Source organism: Trachypithecus francoisi, unplaced genomic scaffold, assembly GCF_009764315.1.
Source record: "Trachypithecus francoisi isolate TF-2019V2 unplaced genomic scaffold, Tfra_2.0 Lachesis_group8, whole genome shotgun sequence".
Lineage (NCBI taxonomy): Eukaryota > Metazoa > Chordata > Mammalia > Primates > Cercopithecidae > Trachypithecus > Trachypithecus francoisi.
The window spans coordinates 68,661,743-68,674,216 of NW_022681473.1; the positions used below are offsets into that span (position 1 = coordinate 68,661,743).

The 12,474-nt window shown below is 38.6% G+C and overlaps 1 protein-coding gene across 1 annotated transcript in view; it reads right to left on the reverse strand.

Annotated features, from left to right (window-relative positions):
- RSF1 (remodeling and spacing factor 1) overlaps positions 1-12,474 on the reverse strand; it is a 167,156-nt gene that overhangs the window by 105,216 nt on the left and 49,466 nt on the right. The window contains exon 2 of the mRNA XM_033205901.1: positions 3,708-3,799. Coding sequence (XP_033061792.1) covers positions 3,708-3,799 — 92 coding nt within the window. The remainder of the gene's footprint in view (positions 1-3,707; positions 3,800-12,474) is intronic.

Sequence of the window (12,474 nt, forward strand, 5' to 3'; positions counted from 1 at the left end):
CTTTGTGATCCACCTGCCTTGGCCTCCCAAAGTGCTGGGATTACAGGCGTGAGTTACCGTGCCCGGCCACATTAGGTTATTTTCTACTTAATGACATCATCTTTCAAGTATTGAGCCCCCCCAAAATACTTTCTGTGTATTCTAAGACTCATATTTGCTTTCATTTTTTAACATTTCTTTGAAACACTTACTATATTTGATGTTACAGTATTTTTTTTAAAAACAACTCCTATTTACTTAGAAATTATTCTGAGGCTAAAAGAAATCAAGTGCGATTTCTTTTAAGGGATAACTTATGAAAAATTGGTTATCCCACTAGTTTTAAAGGTCTTCACATGGTTGTCTTCAGGAAAGAGGCAGGGCAGATGGAAGTAGAGGTGTGGGTACTAAATTTGTGAAGGCATGTGAAGGCAAATTGTTATTTAGTATAGTGGTATTCATTATCCATGGTCAAGGTGTCTGAAATTGCTCATCAATCAATCATTAACAACCACAGAAAACGGGAATTTCATGGAAGCGTAAGGGAAGCATAAGGGTTCACTAGCAGAGAAATTTCTTTATGACTTGCCAAGTAAAAGGAATGTGAAGAATAAGGCCAAGGCCCATCCAACTAAGCAAGAGTTAACAGGTCCTAGCAGAACTGCTAGTTTAAATTTCCATTCATGATTTTTTTTTTTTTTTTTTTTTTGAGACAGGGCCTCACTCTGTCGCCCAGGTTGGAGTGCAGTGGCACAATCTTGGCTCACTGCAGCCTCGACCTCCTGGGCTAGCTGAGGCAATCCTTTCACCTCAGCCTCTCGCATAGCTGGGACTACAGACTTGCACCACCACATCCAGCTATTTTTTGTATTATTTTCTTTCTTTTTTTTTTTTTTGTAGAGACGGGGTTTTGCCATGTTGCCCAGGCTGGTCTTGAATTCCTGAGCTTAAGCAATCTACCTGCCTCAGCTTCCCAAAGTGCTAGGATTACATATGTGAGTCACTGTGCCTGGCTGGGTTTCTTTATTTTTAGAAGGGTAATTGCACTGTAAAAGTAAAAAGTCATCTGCCTAGATTTTTGAGTTCCTGTCTACTATGGATGAATGTATGTTAGCAAACGCAAGAGACAGCACAATAACAAATGAATGCCCTTGGTTAAGCTCAGTTCCTAGACACCTCTCTCTCTCTCTCTCTCTATCAATTATCAAAAGTTGTTGATTTTACCTTCCAAATAGCTCTTACATCCACCCCCTCCTTTCCATCCCTAGTGCCAAAACCCTAATTCAGGTCTCCTTATTGCTCAGTTGGATTATCACAGTAACCTCCTGAACACATGATTGTTAGGCCTCCACTCACTGTCATTTTCTCTAGGTACTTTCTATTACAGTAGGGCTAAGCTACTGGTTATTTCTTAACAAAATTTCTGCTCATTCTATAGGTCTTAGTTCAGCTGTCTTCGGGAATTACTAACAGGAGTTGACAAATACATGCCAATGCTGACTGATTTGTGTAATAATGTAGTCTGCTAAGTCTAGGGTTAGCAGGAAAGGCTTACGTTGGTAACCTCTGCTATGAGCGAAGCAACAAGGCCTAGCAGATGCCAGATACTTGCTCTGGATTTAAACATATCTTTATATTAATTATATTCCATTTACTTCAAAAGGAAAAGAAACAGCTTTCAGTAACACATATGTACAATGATGCCACAAGGAGAAAGATGAGAGAGCCGTAAGACCCATGTAACAGTAAGGTAAAAATTCCATCAGAAAACTAGCTAATGATTATAACTAAGAAATAAATATAACAAAGTTAAGCTTACTGGCAGTCAAGGGAAAGAAAACTAAAACTGTTTCAGTGATTAATTGATCCATCTAATACTGATGCATAAAAGATTAAAAGAGGCCGGGGGCGGTGGCTCACGTCTGTAATCCCAGCACTCTGGGAGGCCGAGGCAGGCGGATCACCTGAGGTCGGGAGTTCAAGACCAGGCTGACCAACATGGAGAAACCCCGTCTCTACTAAAAATACAAAATTAGCCAGGCATGGTGGCGCATGCCTGTAATCCCAGCTACTTGGGAGGCTGAGGCAGCGGAATCGCTTGAACCCGGGAGGCGGGGGTTGCGGTGAGCTGAGATCGCACCATTGCACTCCAGCCTGGGCAAAAGGAGCGAAACTCCATCTCAAAAAAAAAAAAAAAAAAAAAAAATGATTAAAAGAAGCTGCCGGGCATGGTGGCTCACACTTGTAATCCCAGCACTTTGGGAGGCCAAGGTGGGCGGATCACGAGGTCAGGGGCTCGAGACCAGCCTGGCCAATATGGTGAAACCCTGTCTCTACTAATAATACAAAAAAAATTAGACGGGCGTGGTGGTGCGTGCCTGTAGTCCCAGCTACTCAGGAGGGTGAGGCAGGAGAATTGCTTGAACCTGGGAGGCAGAGGTTGCAGTGAGCCGAGACAGTGCCACTGCACTCTAGCCTGGGTGACAGAGTGAGACGATGTCTTTAAAAAAAAAAAAAAAAAAAAGATTAAAAGAAGCCTTCAAGAAACTTACAATATACAAGAAAGACAAATGTGAGGAACATTTCATCAGTGATATTTTAAAGCACTGGATTCACCAAGTCTTGGATTTGAATGCTGACTCTGTCATTTTTAGCAATGCGAGACCGGTCAAGTTACTGTATTTAGTTTCTCAAAATCAATTTCCTTGTGAGTAAAATGAGGATAATCAGTATTTTAAAGTTGAGATAATGCAAAGAAAGCCCTAAACACCACCTGGTACATAATGAACAATCAATATAAAACCATACGACAGTTTGTAAAACAGGGTTAAACAAATCCATGAAGGAACATCTTCCTGAGAGAAGGACTCAAGGAGACAGTACTACTTGAGCTGAGACCTAAAGGACAAATAAGTTGGCTAGGAAAACAAACTGATGGGAAGGTATTCCAAGCAGAAGATACCATATATGCAAAAATGCTGAGGAACAAAAAAGATGGCATGTTTCTGCATCAGTGGTCCTCAACCTTTTTGGCACCAGGGACCAGTTTTGCAGAAGATAATTTTTCCACAGACTGGGGGTGGTGTGTGGGAGGGAGATGGTTTTGGGATGATTCAAATGCATTACATTTGAATCAACTAGATGGTCCTCATCTGGAAGTGATGGGAGATAGTGACAGATCATCAGGCAGTAGATTCTCATAAGGAATGCACAACCTAGATCCTTCGCATGCGTAGTTCACAATAGGGTTCGCACTCCTACGAGAATCTATGCTGCAGCTGATCTCACAGGAAGCAGAGCTCAGATGATAAGGAGAGAAATGGGGAGGACCGCTATTGGTCTGTGGCCCAGAGGTTGGGGACCCCTGTTCTATATAATAGAGTCTAGGGGAATCACTAAATAAGTCTATGCATACTATGTGAACTAAAGCAAAAATGATAACATCCCTAAGCCTTATCAGTTTCTTATTTGATGTGATCAGGGTGATTGTAAGAATTAAACAAGAAAAGACATGAAAAGTCCTGAGCACAGTGTTAGGCACAAAAGAAATATATTATTACTAAGTAGCAGGAAAAGAAGAGAATCATATACTTGTAGTCATGTGGATTTTGGAGCCATAGTCTTACTTTTAGTAAACTAATTAAAAATTATGTGTATTATAAAACATATCAATTTATGCTACAGTAATATTTCAGTAATAGAGCAGGAAATGTACGAATACTAGTTACCTTGATCAAATATTTTTCCCATCTGTCTGCAGTAACAGATTTGCCAATCTTCCTCATCAGCTTCAAATGGAGCTCCACCAATTCTTTTGGTACTTAAAAGAAAGAAAAAAAAATATTGTTAGCCAACAAAATAAAACATCTGTAAACATTTAAGATTATAAAAAAAAAAACCTTCCCCAACCCTGGATACTTTCTCAAAACAGACAGTGTTGATACTAGCTAACTTTTAGACCTCTGAATCAAAAAAGCCTAAACTACAGCAAGAAATGACCAAAAACCATTTTCTTAAAGATAAGCAGGAATATTCACATTTTCTTTCAAAACACCGTCAAATAAGAGTAAAACCTAATATAAACTATGAACTATGGTGATAATTATATGTCAATGTAGATTCATCAGTTACAAGAAATGTACCACTATTGTGGAAGTCAACAGTAGAGAAGTTGTATGTGTGTGGGGACAGGGATATATGGGAACTCTCCATACTTGCTGCTTAATTTTTCTGTGAACCTAAAATTGCTCTTAAAAAAATAGTTTGTTAAAAAAAAATACCATCAAGTAAAAGCACTTAACTATACAACTAAAGTTTGTATTCTGTTTATCTGCAATAACAAATATTTGGTTCCTTTGCTGAGATTTCAAAGACATACATTCATAGAATTAGAAAGCTACCAAGAAATATGAATTCCAAGTTGATAGATATGTCAGAAATTAAACTAACGGTTTCCAAACTGCTTTGGAAAACTCTTCCAATCTATCCCTTGTCTGATGTGTTAACCTTCTCTGTAGCCTTTCTATGAATCTTTGCTTGACAAGCTTCATGGACAAAAAAATGACTTACCTTGCACAGCACTAAGTTCTGTTTTCTGGATAGTTCTAATTACTAGAAAGCTACCCTTACTCTCAAAATCTGCCCTCTGACAACTTCCTCTCCTAATTCTGGGTCTTAGTCTCTAGTTTCAAAGACAGTACTTTTAATCCCTCTTCTGTTGGAACCTTCAAATATTTGAGGACTGCCGTTATCTTCCCTCAGATTCTCTGCTTTGACTGCAAACAATCAGAGGTCCTCTAAATATTATTTAGGCATGGTCTGATTGTATTTAATTACATTAATTAGACCAGAGGGACACATACGGCTGTCAAAAGAAGCATTTCTCTTTTTTATTTTGAAACGGTATCTCACTCTTTTTGCCCAGGCTGGAGTACAGTGGCACAATCTTGGCTCACTGCAATCTCCGCCTCCTGGGTTCAAGTGATTCTCCTGCCTTAACCTCCCAAGTAGCTCTGGAATTACAGGTGCCCACCACTACTCCCGGCTAGTTTTTGTATTTTTAGTAGAGACGGGGTTTCACCATGTTGGCTAGGCTTGTCTGGAACTCTTGATCTCAGGTGATCTGCCCGCCTTGGCCTCCCAAAATGCTGGGATTACAGGCATGAGCCACTGCACCAGGTATGAAATGACCATTTCTCAAATCCCAAATACCACTAGTAACCTAAGAGCAATATACTACCTAAGAAGATCCCATACTCAAATATATTGGCAAAATGCTGGATCAAAAAACAAAAAAGTTTTTTTTTTTTTAAACCACAGGACTGTTGTCTTTATCATACGCCCTTTGTGCATTGTGAATATCCAAAATAGGTACACAATCTGCAGCATTCTCTAATATATTTGATCCACCATCTTGTAGGATACAAACACTCTGAGGGACAGGCTGGGAAATGATGACCTAATATTTTTCAGTCATTCTTTCCTTCCCTACTAAAGTTCCTTCTAAATTTGAAACACTTTGAAATATAAAAACATTCACCCATTCAACTAATTTCAGTGGGTCAACTATTAGTAAGAAAGAAACAGTCCCTCTGTCCTTAATGAGCCTACTTGAGTGAATCTTCATAGCAGGTAGAGTGGTGGGTTGGGGGTGGGAGTGGGAAGGAGCGTTCACAACAAGTAAACAGACAAATCTACTAAGATGTGAAGTATGGGGTTATGGGTGGAATGGAGAAAAGGAGGGAAAGGGCATTGCTTGTACAAAAATAACAGATGCAAATAGCTAAAAACCCAAAAAGAACATGGAACTGGAGGAATGGACATAGATAATTACAGACTAATGAGGCCGGGCTCAGAAGTTTAGATTTTATGTAAAAGTTTAAGCAGGAAAGTCTGCTGCATTTTAGAAGACCTTAATGACTGAATTGGAGGAAGACAGATTTTTAAATATTAATAAAAGAAGTTTTTATTTGCTTTTTTGTTTTAGGAGGTGGGGTACAGGGCTGAAGCTAGATATAAATTCAGGAAAACCTCAATCCAGAAGATAGGAGTAGTCTAAACTAAGGTAGAGGTGGTACAGAGAGAAGTGGACAGATCTGAGAAATGTTTAGGAAACAAAATTATTAAAACTTAGTGATTGACTTGGTGTGTAGTGATAAAAGATCTGGGCTGGATTCTCAGCTGCCCCACTTATAGAAGAAGACAACGGTTCTGGTCGAGTCCTTTAAACAACGAAGCTCAATTTCTCCATTAAAAAAGGCTATCTCACAGAATTTTGAAACTGTATAGCATTGTATAAATATAAAACACGTTTATTTCTGTTGTGTTTTAAAACCAAGGTTACCTTCTTCAATTTCTCCTTTTCCCCAAACACAGAAGTCTTGAGGGTTCTCCCTTCCTATGCATCTTAAACCTGCCTGCTATTTCCTTTCCCTAGGACATTACTATACCTTCTTGCATCAGAAAAACAGCTATGGACAGTCTCCTGCAATCAAACCAATTTTCCAAAAAGACTGCTTTCACATTACTTCCCAGTTGGTAAGTAATTTTTATGGCTCCTAAATACCTACATAAACTCAGCCAGATTTCTTACCCTAGCCTCAGAGTCCCAATATTCAGTCTCATCCTAACTGCAATCCTTCTCTTTTACTTCCTGCACTGATATCCTCGATTTGAATCATTTTGCCAGTTAATGGTCCACTAAACATACTCAGCCCATTACCTATGTGGGCTTTATTAAAGAGTTATTTATTGTTTTCTGCCCACTTGAATCATATTTATCTTTCAATGTCTAGGCAATACAAATCCCAAAAGTCTCTGTGAGAGATTTCTAGTACCAGCAACCTCTTTGTCCCTGGAATGCCCACTGTATTCACACTGTCTGTGTCACTCATTTAGCAGTTGGCTAAAACCTTTGCGCCAGTGTTTTACGCACGTCCCCCACCAGTGTTCTATGCTACATAGAATCATGAAAGATTTTGATACTATTGGTATTATTTTTTAAAAGCCACTACAAGACAAAAATAAAAGTGAATAAATATGTTTTCATCCCACTTTACAAATCTACTGATTGTTGATTTAGGCATGTACAAATAGACTATATATTACTTGATTTATTAGAGTACTGGCACTTCTACAGTCAGCACTATGCAACAGAAATATAAGATGAGTCATATAATTTCAAATTTTCTAGTAAAATATTATAAAAAGTAAAAAGAGATTAAAATTAATTTTAATATTTTATTTAATGCCCTATATCCAAAATTATGTCAACATATAATCAACTTTTTTTTTTTTTTTTTTTTTTTGAGACGGAGTCTTGCTCTGTCACCCAGGCTGGAGTACAGTGGTGTGATCTTGGCTCACTGCAACCTCTGCCTCCCGAGTTCAAGCGATTCTTCTGCCTCAACCTCCTGAATAGCTGGGATTACAGGCATGCGCCACCACGCCTGGCTAATTTTTGTATTTTTAGTAGAGACGGGGTTTCATCATGTTGGTCAGGTTGTTCTCGAACTCCTGACCTCATGATCTGCTGCCTCGGCCTTCCAAAGTGCTGGGATTACAGGTGTGAGCCACCGCGCCCGGCCAATCACTATTTTTAAAGTATTACTTTCTTTTGTACTAAGCAAAAGATTTTACTTTTTGGACTATTTAAAATACACTGTGCATTTCACACTGACAGCACATCTCAATTCAAACTAGCTATATTTCAAGTCCTCAAGGGCCACATGTGGCTAGAGGCTACTGTACTGGATAGTACTGCATAGTGTAGACCTAGTATGCTTAAAATTAAAATTTATAACCCACTAAACATACCAATTGAATGAATATTTTGTTACAAATTGAACTGATATGCTGATAATCTTTAAGCGCACTAGTATAATCTGTCAGTTGATAAGAAACAAGCTACAGAAAAATCAATCAACATTATAGTTTATTAAACATTAAAACCAACATACTTTTTATTCTTTAAAACGGCACTGTCTATTCAATAGATTGCTCCAGGATGATTGAAATGTTCTGTATCTGCACTTTTTAGTGCAGTAGCCATTAGCCACATGTGTCTACTGAGAAGTTGAAATGTGGCTAATAAAACTAAAGAATTCAATTATCAATTTTATTTATTTTTAATTATCTTAAATTTTAATAAACACGTAGTAAGTTGCTATGGCTTTGGACAGCTGTAAAGTATCAATCATATATATACATTTTTTGAGATGGAGTCTCACTCTGTTGCCCAGGCTGGAGTGCAGTGGTACGATCTCAGCTCACTACAACCTCCACCTCCTGGGTTCAAATGATTCTCCTGCCTCAGCCTCCCAAGCAGCTGGGGCTACAGGCACATGCCACCACACCTTGGCCTCCCAAAATGCTGGGATTACAGGTGTGAGCCACTGCGCCCAGCCATCAATCATATTTTTTAAATACATGATCATTTTCTGAAACACCGACAAGCTCTAAATTCATTTATCGCCTGTAAGATTTCTAAAATAGTTTCATTTCCAGAAGGTAATTATTAACTTCCTTCCAAAGATTTACTTATTAACCACTTTCCATCAATCCAAAAAACAGTAGTATTTGTCCCAATTAAACTGAAATTCCTCTACCTTTTCACATGATAAATTTCATAAAATAACTTTTAACAAACCCTCTTCTTTCACAGGGCCTCAGGAGGTGAAAGATTCTGAAGGAGAAAGAAACAGGGGCTATGTGAATTCACAAAGCGCTGCCAATATGATGTAGGTATGAAGTAGTAGAAAAGTGGTAGAATCCCAGATTACATTACTGATCCAATTACTCGAAGATGTTTTATATTTTGACATTTTTCTAAGCATCTTTCTAGCACCATGTCTTAAAACTGTCACTGCTCCTGCAAATCTATTGTGTTACTTATAATTTTACTTTTTTGAATGGTAGAAATGTACAGCACCTCATAATGGCTAAAGACATAATCCTTATCATTCTTCAATAAAGCCTTCTACTTAAATTTAGTTTAAGCTTATAAGCAGAGATACAGTTATGAAAACAGTTGACTTTATCTAGGCCATTGATAAAAGAACACTGATTTCAGATACAGTGATTCAAAGACAAGCTTACAATAAGCTTTTACTTACTGCCTAGTTTTTAGAAACTCTGTTGGGGGAGCACAGTTTTAGAATAATGAGACTGATCCCACAGGCCACTTGATCCTCAAAATCACTGTCATGTATTCATACACCTTATCTTCGAAGAGTTCACTTAATCAATCATCCTAGTTTTCTGAAAAGCAAAGAAACAGCTCAAGACTATGAACTGTAACTTAGACGATCATCTAAAAAGGTATAGTACAGAAAGACTGGGTTGCAGTGGCTCACACCTGTAATCCCAGCACTTTGGGAGGCCAAGGTGGGCAGATCACAAGGTCAGCAGATTGAGACCATCCTGGCTAACACGGTGAAACCCCATCTCTACTAAAAATACAAAAAATTGGCCGGGTGTGGTGGCGTGCACCTGTGTAGTCCCAGCTACTCGGGAGGCTGAGAATTGCTTGAACCTGGGAGGTAGAGGTTGCAGTAAGCCCAGATTGTGCCACTGCACTCCAGCCTGGGTGACAGAGTGAGACTCCGTCTCAAAAAACAAAACAAAACAAAACAGAAGTATAGTACAGAGATTCCAGCTAAATATAAGCTCACCTCATTACCATTGCAGGAAAAAATAAATCTGAGAATAACTGTTACACAGGCAGATAAACCAAGGGGTATCTGCTGCTCCAGTTTAGGTTTCTGAGTTCTATTGAGAATCATACTGTTGTTCCCACATACATAAACACACCAAACACGGCTCAGATTATTTCAGAACCAAAAACTAGAAAATGTTATCTGCCACAAAGAAAGTCATCAGCATACTACAAATATCAGCATGGCTTGAGGTGGTGATCAGACCAGCAATTCAGAAAGAAGAACCGTATTAAGAGAAATGAAACCCTGTAAAACTGCAGCACCCTGTGAAACCACCTTTCCTGAAGAAGAATTCCTTAAAGAGAGGCAAGGCCTCTATAAAATGAAGTGAATAACCCACACAGCAGTCAGTCTTTAAAGGGATACTCTTTGCTTATACTTATAACCACCATCCTGGTAGAGGGAATTTGTGGTACTTGAGGCAATGGCTTCCAGTACCAGATGTCTCCAGCTCCAATCAGATGACCCCATTTCCCTCTTTCTATTCTTTCTAACTCAATTTAATGATCATAGAGAGGAGTTAGGGGGGAAGAAGGAAAGGGACAGAAAGAGTCAAAACAAATTTAACAAGAGTGATGTGACAGTACTTAAGGGGGAAGGAGGGATTTTTCCCCCAAACTAATTTCTTTCCCCAGTAATTTCAATCTAGTGAAAAGTTCAAAGACTAGTACACTCTTCACCTAGATGCACACCACTTGTTAACATTTTTGCCATTGAAAGGGAAACATGTGACACACAGTTAAAACCATCAGGAAATGCCTCTTTAATAAAGATGACACCATAAAGATAAGAAACAGCCAACCAAGCCAAGGAAGAAGGGAGCATGGCAGGAAAAAGGAAATGCAGGTGTAAAAGTCCTGAGGAGGCCAACAGCTTCTTCCAATGTGGCTAGAAAAAGAAAAGGATACAAGATGCTGCTAGAGAAGGGAACAAAGGCCAAGACTTTGAGCTATGTAAAAAGTTTAGATTTTATTCTAAGGGTAATGAGAACCCACAGGAGGAATGCAGGAAAGTTTCATGATTAAAGTTCTTAAAAGATCACTCTTTTAAATCCAGGGTCTGTTTGACAGGGGGCAGGAAGCAGGGGTAGATGGAGTTACTGAAGAAACAAAATTGTACTAATGCTGAGTGATGGGCACATGAAAGTCCATTATATAACTTACTACTTTTATATATTTCATATTTTCCATAATTTAAAAGTGTCCATAGGATAGAAAGATTACTTGGCTGCACTGTGAGGAACAAATTGGAGAGGGTATAAATATGACTAATTAGTAAGACATCGCAATACTTCAGACCGGATAATGATGGCTTGGACTAAAGCTGTGGCGCAGAGATGTAGGAAAAGTACCCTGAAGGAAAATTGCAAAAATTTACAACTTTTCTAAGATTTTAAAACATTTTCTAAGAAGCACCTCTGCCAATCTTAATCCAAAGAAGTGACTGCTTTATGTGTCCTGTACGATGATCCCTATTAGTTTATTCGTTCTGAAAAGCAGAAATCATGACTTTTAGTTTAATCACACTCATATTTCAGAAAGGCAGTATGTACACACAGACATTTAATCAAGTCAAATATATGTATTTGTACCACATTTTGTTTCTGACACTTTTTTTTTTTTTTTGAGACAGGGTCTCACTCTGTCACTCAGGCTGGATTGCAGTGGCACAATCGTGGCTCGCTGCAGCCTCGATCTCCTGGACTCAACTGATCCTTCTACCTTAGCCTCCTGAGTAGTTGAGATTGTAAGCAGGCACCACCATACACAGCTAGTTTTTGTATTTTTTTTTGTACAGACAGGGTCCCACTATGTTGGCCAGGCTGGTCTCAAACTCCTGGGCTCAAGCGATCTGCCCGTCTCAGCCTCCCAAAGTGCTGGGATTACACCTGTAAGCTACCATGCCTGGCCTGTTTCTCATACTCTTCATCATTTCAAAGGTCACATATCACTTAAAAACCTGCACTTAATATAACAATTATGACATTACTAAAAACTATGTTATATGTAGATTACAAAAGCACTAGAAAGTCAGGAGAGGGGGTGCAAACATTGAATCTGTCATTCATAATTGAAGGAATTACACAAGATGATATAAAGTCCTCCAGCTCTAATATTCAATGTCTATAACTAGGTATTGAGGTATTTATTTATTTGCCTTATAACAAGGCAACAGTTGATAATACCATCTTAGAATTTTGGAACTGGAAGCAGTGATCTAATTCACACTCTTTGACAGACTGGAAAACTTAGACCTGAGATGTGACAAGACTTGCCCACGATGGAAAAAAAAAAAGGGCCAGGAAGAACCCAGACTTCTAGCCTTCTATTCCAGGGCTCTTTCCGATGTTTCTCTAAGTATCAAATGGATGAAGAAATAGTTCACAAGACCTAACTTATGAATCAAACCACTCTTTCTGCACAGCTTCGTATCTGGTTTTTGATATTCGGTTGTTCCCGTCTATGCACCTTCAGGCATCATCCATTTCTAAAACATAACCCTGTCAAATAGTTATTGTGGAAACAGAAAAATTATTAATAGTCCTTCTAATCCATTCTCCCTTTCTTAAAAAACACTATTGAGATGGAATGCACACACCATACAACTCATCCACTTAAAGTGTACCATCCAATGGCTTTTAGTATATTACATTATTTATTTAACAGTGGTAAAATATATTTACTATGAAATTTGCTATTTTAATCATTTTTTTAGTGTGCAATCAGTGGCACCAATTACATGCCCAGCATTGCACAACCATCACACTATTTCCCAGTCT